General features: G+C 36.5%; 1 protein-coding gene across 1 annotated transcript in view; it reads right to left on the bottom strand.

Moving 5' to 3' along the window:
• LOC140144503 (ubiquitin carboxyl-terminal hydrolase 43-like) overlaps positions 1-24,722 on the bottom strand; it is a 120,938-nt gene that overhangs the window by 15,435 nt on the left and 80,781 nt on the right. Inside the window, 4 exon segments of the mRNA XM_072166314.1 lie at positions 5,233-5,313; positions 18,661-18,761; positions 20,369-20,480; positions 21,851-22,095. Coding sequence (XP_072022415.1) covers positions 5,233-5,313; positions 18,661-18,761; positions 20,369-20,480; positions 21,851-22,095 — 539 coding nt within the window.

The following is a 24,722-nucleotide window of genomic DNA, read 5'->3' as shown; positions in this document are numbered from 1 at the left end:
ATCTACTGAAGATAGCAACTGCTATCTACTGAAGATAGTAAATGCTATCTACTGAAGATAGCAAATGTTATCTACTGAAGATAGCAAATTCTTTTGTACTGAAGATAGACTGATATTGGAATTGCTTTCTACTCATGGCAGTAAGCGCTATACATCAAATTACTAGTTTGCTGAGACAGCAAATTCTATATACCACAGACAGCATATTACTATTTCTTATCTTCAGTAGCAAAACAATGAAGAGATTATTCTGGAATTCTCACATCTGTTAGTCATCTTCTTATGAGATCATGTAAAAATTCCGTAAGAATATCACCATTTGCTTTTAACCCTGCTTCTTACAGCCACATTTGAACTCAAAATATGTTGGGACTTAAATATGAACTGAAGCAAATGGCTATACACCAGTATTGAAACATACCGCAGCATATTATATTACTCAACGTCTAATGAATTGGTGACATTATTAATGTAAAATACACACTTGAGTTTGGCAAGCATGATTGAATGTTTCTGGCAGGCATCGTTCATGAAGAGGAGTATTAATTACATTATAAATATTACCACACAGTATTATATGAGTAGTGCCTACCCACTCTGTTGGTTTTCATCAAGTATAATTTATATTTTCATTGAAGTCCACTTTAATGCTGTAAAATATAGCATTTGAAGTTTGTTTCTTTGGTGTATTTTTGATACGTAATTTTATTTTTTAGTTTGTTTAATTTGTTCCACAAAAATAAGTATCAGAAATGATTAATTAATATAAATATAATATGCTGATCTGAGAAGATGACGGTTTAAGATTTTGTTCATTTTGATTGCAAGTACTGATAGCAAGGATGTGAAAAACAGGACATCTTTTTTTTCTTCATTCTAGTAAAGTCTGCCTATCATTTTAAAACTCATTAGATACTTATATCATGTAAGTTTTGCACTCCAAAATTGCTCATGTCCAAGAATTGGGCTGCAAAGCTGATATGTAAAGCCCTCAAATATGATCATGCCACACCGTATTTAAATCAGTTGCCCTGGCTCCCTGTTGAAGAGCGCATCAATTTCAATGTTTTAGTCACTGTGTTTAAATGCCTCACCAAGAGTGTGCCTGAGTACCTGTCTGATTGTGTTTTCCTGCACTGCCCTGCGCGTGCAGGCCTGCGTTCTGCTGCTGATACCACCCTCCTGACAGAGCACAACACAATCAAAACACTCATGTCAGCTGAACGCAGGACCTTCTCTTATGTTGCGCCTCGCACCTGGAATAGACTGCCAATTGGTATCAGGGAATCACAATCAGTGGGTATTTTCAAGAGGGTTCTAAAGTCACATTTGTTTCCATAGATTTTCTAGCCTATCACAGGCAGTTCTCATTTATTTTTTCTTCATGTTCTTCTTTTGCTTTGTTTCTTGTTTTGTTATGTATAGGCTTTTATTTCCTTTATTCCCGTATTTCCATTTTCTTACTTCTAATTCCCCAACATCTAAGGACTGTGCATAATAATTTAAGACAACACTAGTCTGAAAAGAAAAGTATGCAGCTCTACATATTAGCCCCATGAAACCTCCCTGCTGATTGGCTACAAGAAGGCTATATCTGATTTATTGAGCCAATCACGAATGTGGTAAGAATCACTTGCACGGCTGAAAAAGATTGAGCTTAAAAATATAGAAGCTGTATTTTCGTTGGTCATTCCGATAACGCATAATCATCCAATCAGACAGGCTGTAAGAATGACCATAGTTGTCAAGGGGTTAAGTTGTACTGAGTTTATAGTTCAACAATTACATCGTTATGAATTCGGCAGAGTGACGAATCGAGAATGTTGAGCAAATTCAGTTTTTGTATGCTTATGATTATATTTCAGGTTATCTTTTATTTCCACCAAAAATTAATGGTAAATCTTGCACACCGGCGTAGCTATTGAAATTTTGATTTGGACGAATCGCGCCTGAGTGCGATAAATGAATTCGACAGAGAGACGAATCGTATACTTAGCTGTACAAATCATGTTGATCTATAGTATTGTATAGCGGAAACCCGAATTTTCTATATGACCATGTCCTATACTAATATATTTGATACCAACGTATAGCTGTAGGTATCTTCTACCCAGTGATACCAAAATAATTACAAACATTCCCCCACATGCTATTGCTGTGGTTTAATAATGTGAGTCTTGGCGCCCGTGAAATTGGAAAAATCCCGGAAAATCATGCATAAAATATAGGCCAATATTGTTATTTTGCTTTAAAATCCTCAGTGTTTGCTAAATATTACAGGGATGACTATTTATAACTTATATAGCAAGTTAAGTCTACATAGCCTTAGGACAACCAGTAATTTCTACACAAATGCCCCAAATCATAAATCGTGCTTTGGTTTACACGTAGTTGAATGCGTATTCGACCTCTCTCTGCTGCGCAGCAGTGATTGAGACATTTGGATACAGCATAAAGCCGAATAGCTGTTAAAACGCGTTTAGAGGGATATATCGATTATTTCAGAACATGCAAGTATTGCCAATAATTCGTGTACATTCACTTCTATAATATACATTTCAAATGAATGCTCACGAATGTTCTAAATTTTTAGAAGGACCAATGGAATGGTACCAAGATTTTCAAATGCTGTTTACTCAGAACAGAAATTTTGCGTATTCGGCACTCTGCCGTGTTCATAGCGACATGTATACATAATGCAAGTCCATGTTGTACTCAGGGGCTAATGATTTGCACAGGCAGGTAATTCTGTAACACTCTATGCCACTTGTACATTGTGGTTTTTTCTGCACAAGGTTGTAATCGTTTTATTTTGATTAAATTTTACATAACATATTACTAAGATATTCTTAATTTGTTTTAAGTTAGATTTTTGGTGAGACACATAAGCACACCATAAGAAAAGAAAAAACTTGGTGATGAATAGTGCACTGCATCAAACCTACAATGCCCCTTGCATACTCTCCCCTCCCATCATGTCTCATCTCATCCCATCCCATTACAGTACAGTGTAGTGTAGGTTCATTTTCTTTTTATCTCATAAATGCCCAGACTTATCCCCTAAAGAGATTTAATTTCTATTTAAAACATCTAGATATGGAACATGTAGGTGGACCAGACCTATACTTTGTTTGACTTATAAATGGCAAAAATTATGCGATTATTCTTACTGTGCACATCAATAAAATCCAAACAACCAGAGATGTAGCTACGGCGGGCGGCAGAGCCCGGCACTCAGATTTAGAGCCCACCACTGATAAACAATTTATGCTCTAGCACCCAGCACTCAAGTGTCATAAATTGCAAAATCACATAGAATTTGGCCAAATTTAGGCAATTTTCAATAATATTGTCAATTTTACGAAAAATACCACCTGGCACTAAAAATTCTCTAGCTACAAGCCTGCAACTTACATTCCTGTAGATTCAAATAAGCACACTCCTGTCATGCATTCACTCGGTCGGACATCCGGGAACATTGTCCCCTTCATCCCCTTTGCACAAACGTGCGCATAGCAACCAGCTCGAGAAAGGGGAACTGCACATGCGCACATTGGTTTACAAGGCTATTTCCCCTTTGTGACCCGACCAAAAGAATTACACAATGTACAGCAAGGGTAGCTGCTCCACCCAATTGTGTGCATGCCAATTTAATGATTCTATATCAATCCATGATGTTATGAGTCTTGGCCAATTATAAGCCGAACACACTATAGTCTGGATAATCCCCCTGAGGATGCGCGTCTCTTTGGAGAGGAAAAAAATCTCACTCAATCTGATCTACCTTGTCATTTTTACTATATGATATAGCACAAAATAAATTTGATATAGAAATGAAGATCTTATCGCTGGAGATTTTGACCAGTAATCTCATTTGTGATGAAGTGAAATATCTTCTTTTGCATATTTGTAATTTCATGGTTTGAATGCAAAGAGATAGCCACCATCTTGGAAAAGAACTTGTGTTGTTGCCATATTTAAACATTTTGCTGCATCAAAAACAAAATGATTGTAAAGATTGGTTGTTTATTATTGAACTATGGCGACAACTATATTAAATTCAATATATACTGCACATCTAAAAAATGGAACCTGGTCAGAACTCTGAATATTGCACATTTTTGTAAATATTTTACCAATAAATATTATAATTTGACATGTGTAAAGTGCTGCAGCATTCCGCTGATGTGATTTTTGATAATGTATAATCAACAAATCACTGTCAGGTGTGGAAAATAATGCTATAAATATACTACGACAGACTTAAAAATAGATGCATGTTACAAAACATTAGTGCATATTAAATTTTCATCTTTCGTAAGAAGTTTATTTTGAGCAGTTTTGGGTTAATTTTATAATTTGTTAGCCAAAAATACACTATGACAGACTTAAAAATAGATGTATATTACAAAACATTAGTGCATATTAAATTTTCATCTTTCGTAAGAACTTTAATTTGAGCAGTTTTGGGTTAATTTTATAATATAATTTGTTAATGTTAGCCAAAAATATACTATGACAGACTGAAAAATAGATGCATGTAACAAAAAAACATTAGTGCATATCAAATTTTCATCTTTCGTATGAAGTTTATTTTTAGCACAGTTTTGGGTTAATTTTATTATTTGTTAGAATAGAATACATATCTCCAAGAAATAGCGAAATTGTGTAACATTTATTGAACAATTTCAGACATATTTTCGGATAATGATAGCCTCCAGTGACTTTTTCTACATCAAAATGGAGATTTTGGTATCAGTGGACCATAATTCACAATTTAGCTTCAATATGGCAAAAAATTTTGTGCTTTGCGCGTTTGTACCATAAACTTAATTTATCATCAAAAGATGCTGGATTCACTATACTTCAAGAAATGTTTTCAAACCCTACTCCCCCCCAGGTCAAAAAGAAACTTGTTCATAAAGAACAAGTCACAAACAGGTCTCACATCTAAATGGTTAACACTAAACTGATACATGTATTAAACTTACAAGACTTTCATCTATCACATTTATTTTAGCATTATTTCTGACAAAAATTTGGACTTGTAAAATTTCTGTCGGGCGTGTAACTTGGCTTGAGCTCGTGTTGGTGCTCTAAAACTGCACCAGTGAAAACAACATAGTTCTTTTCATTTCTTTCTATCTTCCTTCCTTCTTTCCTTCTCTCCTTCCACTTGGACAAAAAAAAACACAGAAAGGGAGTAAGGGTTAAGAAGATGGAGTTACTTACGTAAACCTGATATCATGTTCCCACTCTACAATTGCTTTGATATGAGGAGGACCTCCACCAGTTCTTGATGTCTGTAGCATTCTGAATAAGAAAATGAAAAAACAAAATGAATTGATTAAAAACAACCACTGTTACTGCAGAGAAAGGAGTTGTTACACAATATTCACAGGTGATGTCCATACAAGTAATATATTTGTGGAGGTGGAAAATCTGCCCTCAGATCAAGTTGACAAAATAGCGGGGACCCATATCCAAGATCTTATAGTGAAGATATAGTGAATTGGGTGTGTAAAAAAAGTTGGGTAACTTTTTGGTAATATATGTGGTGTTGTTGCTAAAGCATACAGCGTGAAGTCCTTGCGCCCGGAGTCCAGAGCCCGTTTAAGTTAAGGATCCTTTGATTTTTAGATGCCCTCTGGTGCAATCTATGGCTAATTTCTATCTATTCTTTGGTAATATTGTGACAATATGAAGCCTCATTTTTACCAATTTTTTCTGGAATAAAAAATTGACATTTGATATAGGAAATTGCCCAATGCCCATGTTATTTTGAATGTGGCTACATAAATCACGGCCCACACGGCTGGCTGGCTAAGCCCTTGCCCATATCGCAGGCACATTCAGTGATTTTATACTTTACACTTTATATTGATTGCATTATTATTGTAATGCTATCTAGATATTCTTGATTTGATATCATGGTATATATAGCATGATTTACCTCCAATTCATAACATGGTTTATGCTGTCTACTGTAGACAGCACATACATGCACCATGACTGCATCACAGTGAGTGTAAGAATCCAATATCCAACTACTGTTTGGAAACAATGACTATTTTTAAGAAATATAATAACTTATATAAAAATCTTCATCTGAACCTACAAATATGCCTGCCTGTGTAAAACATTCACATAGAAAAACATACATGTTTAATATAAATTGAATACTTCTTACTGGTAGGGAAATTGAATACTTCTTACTGTAGGGGAAATATATACATGTTTGTATTCCTACAAATAAGCAGACACAAAACAAAATTGTGATCAAAGAACCATGATATCAAAATAGCAAGAGCCAAATATCATCCAAGTACAAGTCTCACTTCAAATCACTAAAAGAATAGGTCACATAATGTGGCATTTAACACAAAACACAGGTCAACCAACCTGCCTAGTGAATACAGGTAGATATACTGGTATTTGTGCAAGCACCTAAGGGAGTTGTACTGAATCATGTTTATCTCAATTTAGTCAAGCAGTTTCTTCAAATGTAAGCCCTAAGAGAACCTTGCTACTCACACTTATGCTCTGCGGTTAGATGCCATAGTAACAGTTCTTTTTTTGGCAAAGAGATGTATCTTTGAATTATTTCAAGATACTGAGGCTCAGGGAGTGATCAATTCGTGCTGAAAGAGACCAAGAGTGAGTGAAAGTGTACTTGTTTTCTCTATTCAACCAGGGATATGAACAGAGACAAATTTGGGGTACACAGTCAAATGGGGGATATCCCTGGTTCCATTCAGTGTTTTAAAGTTATGCAACTGGGTCTGTTTGTGTGTGTTAAAACACTTAGAAAGGGTATAGGGGTAATATCCCCAGTTGGCTTGCAAATGGTCTCATTTGTGAACTTTTGCCTATCAACTGAGGATGTTTGACACACACACACATGCAATTAGGGAACTACATCACCAACTGGGGATATCCCCAGTTGAGGGCATACAGGTAGGGGTGCGTGGGTTATGGGGGAGGAGATATGTGTGGGTGTATCGGCATTTGTATACACTGGCAAAACACAATATATCTGTGCAACTGCAGACACACAGGAAATGCCGACATCCCTGAGTTCTGAACAATGTTACTAGATCGTAAACAGCATAAAAATGCATTATAAACACTGTATGCGAGTTGAAGGTGCAAGTAGAGTCCACACTCGGTGGTCACAACCCTAACTGTCTACTTATATGTCCACATTAAGGTGATAAAATAAAATGGTCGAAGTGTACTGCCATATAATTTTGCTGGTGATTATGTAGATAGGGGTGATGGGTGGGTGTGGTTTTCATCTGTGTGTGTAAGAGAGAGAGAGAGGAGAGAGAAAGAGAGAGTGATAGAGGTACAAGAGAGAGGAAAGGAAGAAAGAGAGCTCTCATCCAACTGTAATTGTGGGGATATGCCTGGTGCTTCCCACTGTATTAGTGGGGTCCTTTTTACAAAATGGGGACATCACAAAGTCCCCACAATTATGGTATGCCAGAGAAATGAGAAAACACCGTTTTAAAGACTGGGGACTATAGTTAGGGGTCCCCACGTATCCTGTTGTTTTACGTGTATAGAGAGTGAGCGAGAGATTGTAGATGCAGGCCATGCATTTTAAGGCGCGCGAGTGCGATCGCGCGCATAGAGCCCACCTTAAATCACTTTACCGAGTGCGATTTATAGCGCACCTTGTCACCTGAAGGAGTTTCCAAAGTTGCAGCCTTCAAATTCAGCCTTCAAATTCGTCCCCGTAATATTCTTCACATGCATAAAATATGTAACGAAAATAGTACTGATGACCGTGTTCCTATAACGTAATTAAAAAAGTCACATGTTTTACTGTCAGGTCGTAGTTCACAAGCAGGTCAACAATAAAAGGGCAATTTGCGATTCGCTGATAACCACGGTGTTTCCATGCCGTAGGTTTCAAGTCTAGTGAAAACTGAAGCTCCATTGCGCATGGGTACCAACACACATGATTGGCACTTGTTCGCGGCAAATTTTGACGACTTTCTAGTGAATTTGAAAGTGGCGATTTCGAACTGATTTTTCGAAACTACTCTCCAAATATCTAACTAACAGAGTTTAACGGTGAGTTAAATTGTGCACACGGTGAATAAATGTAGTTTTTTGTACATAAAAATGTTTGGTTTAATAGATGAGATTGGAGGGGTGCCTTGCGCAAAAAGTGAGTGAAGTGGCACTTTGTGTAGTACGAATTTGGCAATGGGTGAATATAGTAAACATGTTTTACGGGCGTGGTTTGCATAGTAATTGTTGGGGGAGGGGCTATGGGGTTTATGATTATGTACGAAATAATAAATAATTTTATGTATTTAAGCAGTGTATTTATGTTTTATTTAGGCCCTTGGTTTTTTTTCTTTCCTTTTTTCTTTCCTTTTTTTCCTTTTCTTTCTCCCTTCCCTTTTTTCTCCTTTTCTTTTTTTCTTTCTTTTTCTTTCTTTCTCCCTTCCCTGTCTTTCTGTACATTGTAGTCCCACATTCAACACCAATGCTTCTTATCTGAATATCAAGTGCAATAATTCAAATAGCCCACCTAAACTTCTTACCGAGTGCAAATGATAGCACACCTAAAATCCTCACCGAGTGCAATTAACAGCACACCTGTAGCTCGCCTGACTATTTCCAGGAGTGCGATTTGTAGCACACCTGCTGTTTTTTAAAATTCATGCCCTGTAGATGGCTGCAGAAAGTAGGTGAAAGGTACTAGACTGCACTAAATGTGGTCTCTGAACTTCTTAAGAAAGCATATATCAGGGGTGAGAGAGGATAAATCAAATAGAAATAGGGGCACTCTATCGACTAGAGACATCCAAAAAACTCTAGGACCTATGGTTAGTATGTTCTGGGGACCAAATGTTTTTGCAAATTTTTGGCCATGTCCCCACTATTACGGTTTGGCGAGGTAGAGAGAAAGAGAGAGAGAGGAAAAAGAATGAGAGTAGGAGAAAGAGGAAGCAAAGTGAAAAAAGAACAAGAAAATGAAATATAATGGGTAGAAAAGCACAGAGGGAGAAAATAAAGGGCAGAGAGAGAGAGAGAAGAAAATGCAGATTCAGACAGATTAAGAAATTGAAAGAACCAAGCTTAAGAATTTTACATGGAAGTAAAACATGCATGTAATAATTACATGAGCACAAGAATTCCACTTTTCAAGAACTTGTCCCCTTTTGCAATGAAAGGCCATAACTGGAGAGTCAAAGAGGTAGGTACTTTGGGGGCTTCATTTGTTACTCTTTACTATCATAATATTTATGTAAGAATATCTCCCCCAAAGACATGAATGGTACAACCCAACACAAAATAGGATAAGAGGAACTTGGTGCAGCATAGCTGAGTATTTTCTGCAATGCACTGTTCTCTCAGAATGTTGAATTAACCTTATACACATTGGTACAAATGCTGTGCCACTTTCTTTTCCTGAAAAAACAAGGTTCTCAATCTTAGCAAAAGGTAGGCAAAGTAGTGCACTCATCTTTTGAGTATGGGCTCTGAGTCTACTTGTTAACATACTACAGACTCAAATCAGATCCCCCCTCTATGGCTCATTCTGATTAGGGTATGAGAGCACTCTTTCCTTTGGAAAGAGAAGGTACATGCTGCAAATCCTGTCCCAACCAAATTTGATATTTGACTCTACCATGAAGCTCTGTGAACAAAACTAGCATCAGTAGCCTAGGAGTTCAATAATAATATGTTAATTGTATTTCAAATTTGTTTTGGCAGCAGTGCCAGCAGTAATTGATTTTTACAATCAGTGTCATGGTCATGGTCAACCTTGCCCTCCCCCTTCTCATCATCATCACCATCATCATCACTTTTGCAAGTTGATGTTACACCCACTGACATTGTCATCATCAGCATCAGCAATGCTGAGTATATTTGTCACAGCAGCAATTGCATCATCACCAGCTGAGAGAGTGTGGCCTAATGGTTAGGATACTTGCCCTTAGTGCATGAGGTCCCCGGTTCAATTCCCAGTGGTGGAGATTTGCTGGGATATTGACTTGAGGAAAAAAATTATAAAATTATCTGTAATTGCCAACATCTGTAGATTAAATTCAGTTCATTTAGAGCCATACCTGTACATGTATTTTGCAGCTAGTTTTGAAAACCTGCCTGTTCCCAACCCGTCCCGGTGTTCAAATGGACCCCAATGGAAATAAGCTTCAATAGAGGCTTCCTTGGGTTATCCACGGTTGTCAAAACCCAAAGAAATCCAATCAAAAGGATAAATATAAATAGATGAATGAATGAATGAATGAATGAATGAACAAATTAAATTAACAAATGAGTAATTAAACGAATGAATGAGTAAATAAATAAATAAATAAAAGCAAATAAACACAATCAACACAGAGCGTTCCTTTTAAATTCTTACTGTTACTAATTTGCATAATAATCCCACCAAGTTCAAAATAATAACCACTTCTATATGTTAGCCTTCAGACATTCCACAGCACAAATGATCAATTACTATTTAATGCATTCCTGGAAACAAATTAATTTCATATTTTAATATCAAATTTGAATACTAGAAAACGAGCCATACCTACGCCCACTGCCTGATGCTGTAAGATAACCCTGCTCAGATATTGTGAAAGATTTAAATTTTAAGATTTTTATTTCACTGAAAGCCATGAAAGAAATAAAAATTTACAAAGATACACGTTTTGCTTGTGCAAGTATTCATTCAAAGACTATGATTCAAATTACTTTGCTGTAATCTAATTTCATGATTTAAGCTGCGCTACACAAGATCACAAAAATAATAACCTGCGAAAATAATATGATTAACAGTATTCCCCAGTGGCAGAGAAATCAGCGATAAAATAATCTGGACTGACAGATAGATTATTAAAAAGTCCTACAGCGGTGTCATGATGTGTAGTATGTCTAACAAACGTGACAGATCCATGTCCTCCGTGGTCTGTTTATGATCCTCAACGATGCATACAAAAGAAAACACCTTCAATCACAAATGAAGCCATCATACACCCCAAATGATAACAAGTCTAAATATAGAACAATATAGTCTTATAGGGGGTCGTTCTTTTTAATCAAAGACAGGAGTAATAGAATTGTGTTGGTTAGAAATGATAATGAGGAGATACTTGGCTATAAATGACTTGAATTACAGTGGCTTGAACTAGTACTGCCTGCAAACATGACCTGCATTGGAGTAAATGAAGGTTCCATGTATACACCTAGCACAAAAACTACTCGGCCGGCTTTATAACCTGCCATTGCTCTTAACTCATTCAATAATGACTACATAACAATTTGATGTACTTTAAAATGTGCAATGTTAAAATGTCTAATACCTTTTAAGTGTTTCTATCATTGAGAATTTACATGCAATTTGATCAAAAGGCTACGAGATGCTTAATAAAATACCTATACACACAAAAAAAAATTCTGAAAAAAAAAATTTGTTACGGAAGACTGTCTTTTGCTTTAAAAGTTATTCAGCATAGTGATGTTTACAATCCTCTGGTCTCATGACCACCCGATGGATGAAGATGCTGTGATGGTGTCGTAAGCTCTGTCGCTGCTAATCAAGACTCTGAAAAGGGCAACTTTTTTTTTTAAAGCAAATGTCAAAAAATGACAAGAGTCCAATATCAGTATACACAACTTACACGTTGCTGAAGACTGTCTTCTTTAATTTGACACCCCATTTGTGAAAATTGAGTAAGAAATTAGGGACCAATAAAGTCCATTTTTGTCCAAACCAAAAGTGACACTTGATGAGACTTTCAATAGGGATCCTACAACACAGGAAGTGTCTGTTCATGCATGCACACATAGCATATTTGCTGTCGTAGTCACATTAGAATATGACCGTTGCTAGGTCAACTGGATCATGCTTTCTTTGTTACGAACCACTGATCGAAATGATCACAACACAAAGCCTATGGCATATCAAAATTCGGAACAGGTGTATGCGCCCAGACTTGGAGCAGTAACCATTAGTTACTAACGTGCACTACGACAGCGAATTATATGTCATGATATTCCCATTGACAATCTTATTATCAAGTGTCATTTTAGACCTGGATGATAACGAACTTTCTGATGGAGATCTCCTTCATTTCTTGCTCAATTTTCACAAATAGATGTCAAGAAGACAGCTTTGATAAAACAATGTATATTCAGATTTTTTTTATTGAACGACTTACAAGCAATGAGTAGTTACGTTTAGTGTTAGGTGTACTCTAATCATCAAACAGTTCACTGTGTGGGAAATTAAACATGACTTTCATTTTCTTTTTTGAAATTATAATCAAACAAAATAATCTGAATACAGGAATTGTGAACAAAATGAAGTGTCCAAAAAGGACTCACTGAAATCTTCCATACATTATATTTTTGACATTATACGAGGGGCAGTCAGTATGTTTTAAGAGTTGACTCGTGACGTCATTTGTGGATCATTTTCATGGCATTTCTCAATGATTACATAAACACTGTACCTTTGTCTTTCAAACAACACATGTAAAAATTCTATCACACACATGATTACGTAACAGCATTAGCATAAAATCAATGGTCTAGAGTCACCTGGTGAAATTGAGGCATTTTTGTTAAGGTAAATAAGAGGCTGAAATGAGGTATTGTTGTATTTTCTATATTTTCTCGGGAATTAAAGAATGGAGAATGCTGCCTTTTGGAACAGTAATAGAATACAGACTACCAGTTCATTAAACCATGTTTGTTTGGCTGTAAAGGTTTTAGTTTATTTAAAATGCGTGGTCAAATATGTCTTATTATGTGTTGTTTGAAAGACAAAGGTACAGTGTTTATGTAATCATTGAGAAATGCCATGAAAACAATCCACATATGACGTCACGAGTCAACTCTTAAAACATACTAACTGCCCATACTAACTGCCCCTCGTATATTATTGCTAGATAGGGTTTTTGAACTAAAACTGCAAATTAAGCCCTTCCTGGAGAAGGACCTCAAAGATGCAGCAATTCCACAGCTACATCATGTCACATTTTACACAGGTGCATATTAAGCAACTTTATAAACATCAGTACTGCATTTGTTCTGTTAGCCACCCATACCCCTATAAGTGCCCATTCAGCAACTTTACAACAAGTAAAATGTGATATTATTAACCACCCATCCAATACTGTCAAAATACTTCCTTTAAGCTTACCTATTGAGTGACTATAAATGCATGCATGTGTGAAATTGAGCCTTAAAAATATTGAAAATGTGTGCTAAAATTTAATGATGATACTATTTCATAGTGGGCAGATGTATAGATATTAAAAATACTTATCAATAACCACCTGCAAATGCCTTTAAAACACAACGTTTGATGTAATTCTGACTTCAAAATTGTATTTTATTTGCTGACGGTCGCCATTTGATGCCATTGGTAAACAGACCCTTCCCTTCTTTTTGGATTTGGTGGGGCGGTCTTAGAGGTGCCTGGCACCTGTTCGCTCCAGCCATTCACTGGACTTTTTAAAACAAATATTGTTCCTTTCATAATATTGTGTAATTTTTGATGTAACTTATGTGCAATATTATATATTTATTTTGTAATTCTGTGCCAGTGATAAAGTGTAATAAATAAAATTAAAATAAATATATCTGGACACCATTTTTTTAGGGTACACTAACTGTGAGTAACTAAATATATACTATCAGATGGTGATTGATGACTATTTAACAATGTAAAAAATAAACGCCCGCCGCCCGGTATTGATGTTAATGAGTTATGTACATTTTACAAAAGTGTTGTTGTTTCAGCCCTCGTTACAACATAACTCAAGAACCACAGAACCCACAAAAGTATATCAGTGATATTTGAATTCTTCTACACACTCACTATGAAATGATCACAGCAATTTTTGCCAAAGCTCACTACCATTCGCAAGATGCTGTGAACTACCAAATTGCAACAGTTTAGAATAGTTGCTAACCTTAAGCATCTTGTGGAATGAATACAGCACTGTAGACAAAGTACACACCATGGTAAAGCCTGTGATAACCATGCATGCATTGATAAGCCAATAACCCCTGCCATATCCATGATATTACTAATGAATTTTGAGGTTTTAAAAGGGTTATGGATTAGAATACCAACAAGCAGCAACAATCCTGAGGAAACTGTGTATTGCAGTTTTCAGCATTAGTGTGAAATACAAAGTAATGTTAGAGAGACATTTGATAAGTTTATCATACCACATCAAAGTGCAGCCACATATAGGCGATACATCAAAATCTTTTGCTTCCGACTTGCTTCCTGCCACTACCTATGGAGCATATCAACAATTAAGTTTGGGCCGTCATTCATTAGGACTGGTTTCTCATATCACTGCATTCACAATCTGTTTGCAAAGCAGTGCTGAGTGAAAAATGTTCTTGATTCACATGTCAATAGTAAGACAAGAAAGGTGACAGGCTGTCTACCTTTTAATATATATGACTGTTTGTTTTGATTTCAAAACGACTGTATATTTTGCAGAAAATATGCCTGTTCAGATGAGCAGAGAGCCACTGATACACATAGAGATAGGCCTATACTAGCCTTACAAGGTTTAGAACATGTTAAGTTCCCTTGGTTTGTGATGCTCAAACAGCAAGCACAAACTGCCCACCATCAGCATAGACAGTAGATTGCTTGTGGATAGTGCAGAGGCTCTTTTCAGCTATACATGCTCTGTCTTCACTACAGGTGAATACCAAAATAGTCCTCCAAAGGCAATTAGTTTAAAATGTATTAAATAGAAAGCATGTGTGTTCTTGGGCTCCTTTTGAGAGGCTTGAGTCCAGGTTGGATTCCCCTTGTTGGTAGTCATATGTGATAAGCTTCTTTTTTTTTTTTACTATGAGTCAAAAATGAATCATGAAGAAAATATCTACCTCCAAATTGGAAAAAAAAAACCCATGATAAAATGTGATGGAATTATTGGAGCTCCATGACTGAGACGAGGAAATGAAGGAGGAAAACTTTTCCCCCGCTCAAAAACACCCCCTACTGTTGAAAACCCCAAATTTGTACAACTTTTCACCAAAAGACCCACATTTCCAAAGTCTGGTGCCCAAAGACCTTTTTAACATTAAAAACCCTCTCCCAATTACCCATTTTTGTTTCTGTTGAACAGGTCTTATCTACTTGCAACAAGTAAAACATCAATATTTTGTAAGATTTTACTGAAAATAGATCAAAATTTTAAATGTTTGCAACCACAATATCCAATTTTTTTGTAAAGGATCTGTCACTGAGAAAGTCCGTCTCCGAAAACCCCCTCGGTTGTTAGTGCCTGGAGCACTTGCATGCCACTTTCATATGAGTGCAAAAACCCAGACCTACTCTTGCTGTAGTCTTAGTCCAAGCTGGTTTGTGCTCCTTTGCTCCAAACCATCTGGCTACATTCTTTAAAATTATAGCAATCACTGATTGGACATAGTTTTCTAAAGTATCAAAGCTTAAAGTGGCCGCAATTAGAAACCCGGAAATCGAAATTGTACCATAAAGAGTGCCTACGATCATATTAGATTCAAACTGAACAGAAAATATGTCAGCTTATTAAAGCCATGAAGCCAATCAGAAGAGGCATATTTAGAGGGATTCACCAGATGGTTTGTTTAGGGATGAAGTAACACAAGCCAGCTGGGATCAAGACTACCCTTGCTGCATCACTCATAGAAACAACAGGACTAGCTATAGATAGATGTGTATCGATCTAGATCAAAGAGTCTTGTGTGAATATTCCTACATATGTTGTAACATACATGCTTAGGGGTACATTACATTACTGTGCTCTTCATCTAATGTTGCCAGAGAGAGCATACCTCATCAAAATTCAACGAGTAGTGTTGTCTGGCATCATATTACTACTAGTGAGGTAGGTATCATGATAATAAAGCCAGGCAGGCTGTACATAGACTACTGCCTGACAGCCAGCCTACTTGTGATAGGAAGTCAAAGTGTGTAACAAACACCTAAGTGATGTTACAACATGGTTCCAACATGTTTATTATTTCATTACTAAATGTAGCTATAGTGTAGCAGACTGATAGCAGAAATCAGTATCGTTGCTGGAAGAGCACTCCTTGGGCACAAATCATGTTTGTACTTATAAAGTTGTAACAAATCAACCTTTGTCTTAAATCACAAGTTTAAGTGGATCATCAGGCATTCTGAAAATGCTCTTAAGCATAGTTTAAACTGAGTAGGGCATAGTACACTGATCATTTATGCAAATTAGCTAATTAATTGTGCAAATATGCAAATTAGAGGCTGGGAAGTCAATACAAAACATCAGAACACATTTGAAACACTCTCTTCTTTTTCCAATAAGTACATCTCTCAAAAGCAGTTGAACTTCCAAGTATAGTTATACTGTACCGTACGCAGCTAGGGCCGTAAATGCAAGTAATTCCCATCGATCATGCCACTGTTTTTCCATATTTATAATCATTTTAGCTCATTGACTACATTGATAATTGTAAAACCAATTAGATACAAAGAAAATAGAAATTGAAGTATGATGAATACCTTACATCTTATTTGCATCAAACAAAATATACTATATTAATCTGTTTAATGTGCAGAACATACATTTCCTAATTTCATGAAAATGCTTCATATCGTGCTTGGTGGTTGAGTTACAAGTGAACTCAAATCAATTAAGGAAATAACTGTACCTTTTAAACACAATTGAATGCACATTACTATTTATGCATGTTAAGTATAATGAGAACTGAGGTAATGACATTGGTGCTCATCATCCTGTACACGTGTAAGATTAGCGCATATGATTTGCTAAGTACTGTGATGAGCCAAATATGAACCAAATTTGAGATGAAATTAAGTATTATACCATTACCCTAGATCAAAATAAAGTATGATGATAGATGAGATAATAAAATATACATTAATGTGATGTTAACAACATCCCATGTAACCAATACCTATATTCATTCACCTAGTTTAAATCTCTCTACATGGAATTAGAGCACATTTAATTGCTGTGTATAAATGTATGTATAAATATATTTATGATAGCAAGAATGTGGATTCAATTCACTTGATTTTAGTGCCCCAACAACTTGGTCTAGGAGAGTGCTTGCACATGGTGAGAAGGGACGGAACTCTGACTGAGGAAGATGTACATATCAAATGTTTGATACATCTGACTTGGTCAGACTCTTGCAATAAAGTGCATGGTGTAATGGACATCAGAATCGTTCTATTATCACATAACATGTCACTGTGAGGAGGAAGGGAGCAGCCTCAGCCATGTCTCCCTGGCCAATAATCAAGAGTTAATCTAAAAAAAATTGAATTAATAAAAACTGTATCTATAGGCAAAAAAAAAAACCCAAACAATGTAAATTATCTTTTCGTGCTGTTCACTGGCCTAGCAGCATCTGATCTGGGAACTGTGATGCAGGACAATGAGCTGTTGTGGTTCAGGGAAAACTTCCCAAATTCACCAAGTAATTAGCAACTTCACTGTGACTGCAGGAATAGCTTTAACACTGGATATTCGGTAATTGGATGTAATGGGTTTGGAATAAGTGACACTGGATGGATATCCGTTGCAAGGAGCTGGAGTCAGGCTAGATGCACCAACCTACATAGCATCATAAGTCTGTTTCCATCTGTGTAAGCATCAGTAAAACCTTCCCAAATATTATGCAAATGCCACACCTTTATGTACAATTTGCATACATATCAATGGGTCAAGAGCTTGTTGTCAGACAAACTTGACCTCTGATATCGCTGTCATCAACCGGTGCCAATGCGTCCTACATACATCAACTACTATTTGAAGATCAACTCAAATAATGAGAGCACAGTTGATTTGCAAATGATGAATAAACTAGGTTATCAAGTACACTTAGTATGCTTTTAAGCTATGTGCTTGTTGTATCGGTTGCAAAAAATATGATGGGTTTCTTTTGAAATTTAATAAGACTAAAATGCAATTTAATAGTGGAAACCTCTTAATGGATAGACAGTGGAGGTAGGGTAGAGCCTGAACAAAAAAGTGTGTTTTTGAGGCTCAACTTGTTATTTTCATCTCCTATCATGCTTATGTGTGTTTTATTTGATTTTTTAAAAGTGTAATTTATGTTTACATCCATATTAATTTAACAAATTTCAGGAAATTGTTTGATAATTTTTAACTCTGATGCCATGCAAGCAGAGTGCTTTATTCATCTCCCTAACCTAGGAAGTAATGGAACATTCCTTTCTGCTGTATCTCAACTTGATTTGAATGTCTGATATATTCTGCTCAAGGAGTCTAATTGAGACATGCCTTATAACCTACATATTTTATAATACAGCATGTCCTATTTGGCAGGTGTACAAGAGTACCTAGCTCTTATTTTGTCTTTCTCTTTTAAGTTTGGTTGCAAATTTTAATGCATTTGGAATAAGGACATTCTTCACTTCAGATTTTACGCAGGATTTCTGTTTTGCATTTGAATGCTTTTGGGTTCTTCTGATTCAGTAGATTCACAAGTTGTCAGCTCTTCTGTATCCTGTAAAAGGTCTCTCTTAAGGGTGTGTCAGGGTTACTTTACAAGGCTTAATGGAAATGGAGAAAACATAACCTATAGTTTGATGAGTGTTTGCTGGTTTTTATGTTATTTTCAAAAAAACCTTACCTGCTGACAGATCCATTATAGAGTGGTCTTGTATCTTCTTGTAATAAATAACTTCTGGTTCCTTTGGTATCGGCCACTATTCCTATCCTAAGAATAGGTCCCTGTAATATAAAATACGGACCATCAGTGTTTTGTTCACAACAATATTTATTCTCTTTATTAACTCGTATTACAAGCATTTATATGGCGCTTTACAAAGTGCCACTGTTTTTGGTGAATATCAGAATCAGATCACTTCCTTCATGCTGCAGCCTTTCTACGCACAGTCTGTACTTATTGTCTGTACTAGATTGTGAATATCCAAATAGCACCAATACAGACTGTGACAGTCAGGGGTAAACACCCTACTCTTTTTGAAACTGACTTGTGATATACATGTATAATAGTTGTGACTCTCTGCACACAGGACTTGAACCCGAGATTACATGCACCAAAGGCGAGTATCCCAACTGTTAGGCCACAATTTCCTAAATACCATATACCAAGCCCTTTCTCAGGATAGGACCCTATACAAGAAAATATACCATATTGCTTTGTTTTTCTGTTCCCTAACAACGAAACAATACAAAACCATACAATTTGATGGATAAAAAGTAGGAATCAGGAAGCTCCTTTCACGTAAACTATACTAATTTAAAGAAACACATAGCATATGGAGGATATAGTAGGAAATTTGGTTTATCTTAACATTTTGTCATGCCTGTCATTTGGGGTACATAACTAGATGAAGCTACCCTAAACAACAAAAGCTTTATTTGGTATTTACCATTTGTGAAATTCATTAATATACTAAGGAAATCTGCATGCACTTTTTATCTCTTGTCATTTCAGCCCTGTTATAGGATTGCAATGCTTGGCTTTGCCACAGACGTTATGTAAGATAATTTAAATTAAAACTATGCTTTATACAAATATTACATTACCAGATGTTATTATTGCACAATGTTGTTTGAGATTCACACCATACAGACTGATTTGTTGACTGATATTCTATACAGTAAACCAGGCAAAGTAACACACTTAAAATGTAATGTTTATTTATATTATGGTCTGAACAAGGGCACTCCTGATTCACTTGCCAACATAGGAATTTAAGCACACTGACTTTCCAATTGAAAACTAAATATACAGTTGGTGCTCGCCAAATAGGCTTATTTATTAGGACACACAAGACTGATGCATCCTTATGGCAGGCGGTATGATTTGTACTGAGACAGTTAGTTGTTGTTTTTCGATCACTACTGCTTTATCAAGTCTATGGCACAGTGGCAGTCAGTCGCTGCTTATCAATCACATGTTTTATTAGCGATTTGTGGCTGCTTCTGCTACACTTACCTTTCTACTTAGAATTCATGTTGTTTTCTTTGAATAGCACATTCAAGACATAATGCGGTATGTTCAACAAGGGCTGTTAGGTAAAGGTTAGATGTACCTGTATCTGATCCATTCAAGGCAAAATTAGCAATTAGTTTGCATGTTGTAATGTGAAAGCCCTTTATCTCTAGCATACAGTTACCTTGTGAAGTTACCTTCTCTGTATGTTTCTACAGTTTGGGATCCCTTATGTTTGCCTACATTAAAACATAGGCTAATACATAAACTTGGCAGCAGGATTCCTTTTAGATAGAGTATGTGCATGCCATCAGGCCCATGATTTGTAATTGGTCCACATTAAAGCTTATAGCTTTATTATACAATTTGAACTTACTCTAGATAGTACTTGGTCCACATGACTACAGCCCATAGCTTTAAGTAGTACAATTTTCAGCTGCTGATGAGTTACACTCCGGTCAACTTCAAACGCCAGAGGCTGACCAAATCTGTGAAAGCAAAATGCATTGTAAAAATAAACACGACCCATTAGATAGTTTACAGATACAGAGAATTATATGTGACTTATAAACAGAAGTGTGGGCTGCTGATATGGTAGGTTAGTGTGTGTAAGGGCAATTCTTGTCTGGTTTCATCATAATGCATGCTCTATGCAAGATCTTTAGGTCACCAAGATCTCATTGAAGATCTACTTGAGTGTTATCTGAACATGAGAGAATGATTCCTTCCTTGAATAATTTTGAAGTTTTACCCAGGAGAAAGAAAGACAGAAAGCAAAAATAAAAAAGAGAGAAAAATTTAAATAAGAAAATATCACAAGTGAATGAGTGAATAAATGCAGTAAAGAATGAAGGAATAAATGAATGAATAAAGAATGCACTAATAAATGAAAAACTACAAAACTGAAAGAATGAACAAACAAATAAAATTTATGAAGTGGAATAATTTGAGCATTTAAAGGAAGCAATTCAAAATGTGTTTGCAATTAGATATCATCAAAACACACACCTCCCTTGCATATCTGAAGCATTTCCATATGATGCCAGACAAGTGAACTACCTTTTATGACATTAAATTATCACATCCCATCTCTACTGGTTTTACCTATACTCAGTCAATAAACACATGATACAGGTACTACTATCAGTAGAAGCTGAGTATTATCACATGTCTGTGTGTTGCTGACAGTTAACGTAAGCTGAACATTGATGAAATGATATACATCATACATCATCTTAAATGCTTCAATATGTTCCTTGCTATCATAATACCCATGTTTACTACATGTTTGTTTTTCTGTTTCATACTTTGTGTATTTTGATCACTATGTATGCGACATTATTCAAATAAAATGTTTATTTGTACAAAATTCTTCCCACTTTAAACTTAATTTGTCCATTTCATTGGGTACTGAAACCATTATCAAAATTAGCAATGGTTCATGATATTTCAAAGTGAAAAAAAAAGGATGAAATAAGAAAATATATGCCATCACAGCTTCTTTGTTTTGATACCCTTGGTAGGTTGTGTATCTATTAAGCAACCAGTTTTCTTGACATCTCCAACACACCATACTATAAAGTTTCTTTACAATCATTGCTTCTGTTTTCACTCTCTGTAGAAGCCAAAACACTTTGGTAAAAAAAAAAAAGTATGCAAGATTAATGCCTATCACAAAATTGTCATTCAGGCCTATAGCCAGGATTGCAATACTTTTAAAATGAGGCCCTTTCATGTAAACCAGCTTGCACGTTTTAAGGGTGGAATTCCTCCAAGTGAACTTTGTTGGTCTTTTTCACTCAAATAGTGGACGTAAAATGATCTTACACTCGGTTACACTTGTTTTTTTCTTTCTCACCTTCTCCCTGCTCGTCCCAATCCTAATTGGTTAATAATAACTAATGTAACAACCTCCCTGGCATGTTTACTGCAATGTACATGAATATATTGTGCCAACTCTCGTGAGTTTGCGTTGCCTATACTCTGTGAGTTGTACGGCGTCTCAATGGCATATATACTGTCCCCATCACGGATATCTGACAATGGCATAGAATCCTGGAATGATCGGTAGAAGCCGTCAAAGTACACCTCGGTTAGCACGATCTGGAAGAGAGAGCAGATGAGGACAACAACAGTGAGATACGACAAATGATCAGGTCTGGTTTAACACTGGAGGCAGTGTGGGTAATTAACTAATTATACATACACAGAATTTAGAGCATTATATTACTTTTAAGAATCAAGATTTTGGTATAAACATGACTGGAAATGGCTGCAGAGAGCATCTAGAAATCAAACTTTCAACTTGCAAGATTGACACCCAAAAACTATCCAGTTGCAAGATTGCCACCCAAAAAAAAAGTTCATGATAGCATTTTAGACTGCACATCAAATATATAGTGTGTTCCTTGATCAGTGCAAAGTTGCTAATGTACAGCAAAGCATTGAGTGACAAAGTAAAGCACTCAACAGTGCTCATCGAGCAAAATCTGTAGTGGCAGAGTGGTTCATTTTGTGGCGTCAACACGTACTACATGTATTCAGTAGTATTTGATGATCATTGACTAAAATTGCAGCGGCAGAATGGTTCATTTTGTGGCGTCAACATGTTCTCTAAGTATTCAGTAGTATTTGATGATCATTGAGCTAAAATTGCAGCGGCAGAATGGTTCATTTTCATTTTGTGGCGTCAACATGTACTCTAAGCATTCAGTAGTATTCGAGGATCATTGAGCAAAAACTGTAGTGGCGGAATGGTTCATTTTGTGGCGTCAACATGTACTCTAAGTATTCAGTAGTATTCGAGGATCATCAAGCAAAAACTGTAGTGGCAGAATGGTTCATTTTGTGGCGTCAACATGTACTCTAAGTATTCAGTAGTATTCGAGGATCATCAAGCAAAAACTGTAGTGGCAGAATGGTTCATTTTGTGGCGTCAACATGTACTCTAAGTATTCAGTAGTATTCGAGGATCATTGAGCAAAAACTGTAGTGGCGGAATGGTTCATTTTGTGGCGTCAACATGTACTCTAAGTATTCAGTAGTATTCGAGGATCATTGAGCAAAAACTGTAGTGGCAGAATGGTTCATTTTGTGGCTTCAACATGTACTCTAAGTATTCAGTAGTATTTGAGGATCATTGAGCAAAAACTGTAGTGGCGGAATGGTTCATTTTGTGGCGTCAACATGTACTCAAGTATTCAGTAGTATTCGAGGATCATTGAGCAAAAACTGTAGTGGCGGAATGGTTCATTTTGTGGCGTCAACATGTACTCAAGTATTCAGTAGTATTCGAGGATCATTGAGCAAAAACTGTAGTGGCAGAATGGTTCATTTTGTGGCGTCAACATGTACTCAAGTATTCAGTAGTATTCGAGGATCACTGAGCAAAAACTGTAGTGGCGGAATGGTTCATTTTGTGGCGTCAACATGTACTCAAGTATTCAGTAGTAGTCGAGGATCATTAAGCAAAAACTGTAGTGGCAGAATGGTTCATTTTGTGGCGTCAACATGTACTCAAGTATTCAGTAGTATTCGAGGATCATTGAGCAAAAACTGTAGTGGCGGAATGGTTCATTTTGTGGCGTCAACACTCTAAGTATTCAATAGTATTCGAGGATCATTGAGCAAAAACTGTAGTGGCAGAATGGTTCATTTTGTGGCATCAACATTTGCTAAAAGTATTCAGTATAGTATTGAGTGAATGGATTAAATGTTATGTAACTCCACTGGGATAATGCATGCATAATAAGTGCTAGGATGTGGTCCATTTTAACTAGCATTTACGATGCTCCTGATGTCTCAAAATCTATCGTAACTTATAAAATTTTTTGAATGTATTTCGTTTTATACCGGAAGTGACCCCTTAATGACCTTTGACCCCAAATCTGTGTACACCACATAGACACTGGGTAATAACAATTCATGTGTGCAAATGGCGTCGCTGTCATACGTAAGTTGTGGGAGAAGATGCATTTTTTGTTGAAATCACGTTTTTGACCCCTATGACCTCTGCGTGACCTTTGACCCCACAAGTTTCATGTGACATGTAGGGCACGGTCAATGATCATTGTGACCAAGTTAGGTCAAAATCGATGTAAGCGTGTGAGTGCTAGAGCAAATGTAATGGTTGACAGAAGAAGAAAGAAAGAAAGACTAGAGCAACTGTGCCCTTTGCAAGGGCACGAGGTAAGTTAGGCGTATGACTGTGATGACATCAAGCAGCAATACTGTGCAACGTTAAATTTGACCCGACCTTTGTCTTCGGTTGACCTTTTCGGTTTCATATTCTGAGCAACGTTAAATTTGACCTCGGATGACCTTTTCGGTTTTACACTCCCCAAGTGTTACGGATCATTTGCCGCAAGTTGCAGCCTGATCGACAACTTTAAATTTGACCTGACCTTTGAACTTGGATGACCTTTCCAGTTTCATACTTCTCAAGTGTCAGGGATTATTTTCCCCGACTTGCAGCCCAATCAGAGCAACTTTAAATTTTACCTGACCTTTGACCTCGGATGACCTTTTGCGGTTTAATACTTCCCAAGTGTCAGGGATCATTTCCCCGACTTACAGCCCAATTGGACCAACTTCAAATTTGACCTGACCTTTGACCTCACATGACCTTTGCGGTTTCATACTCCCCAAGTGTCAGGGATCATTTTCCCAATTGCAGCCCAATCAGAGCAACTTTAAATTTGACCTGACCTTTGACCTCACATGACCTTTGT

Source organism: Amphiura filiformis, unplaced genomic scaffold, assembly GCF_039555335.1.
Source record: "Amphiura filiformis unplaced genomic scaffold, Afil_fr2py scaffold_59, whole genome shotgun sequence".
Taxonomy (NCBI): domain Eukaryota; kingdom Metazoa; phylum Echinodermata; class Ophiuroidea; order Amphilepidida; family Amphiuridae; genus Amphiura; species Amphiura filiformis.
Note: the sequence above shows the minus strand (reverse complement) of the source record. Positions and strands in the feature narration are given on the sequence as shown.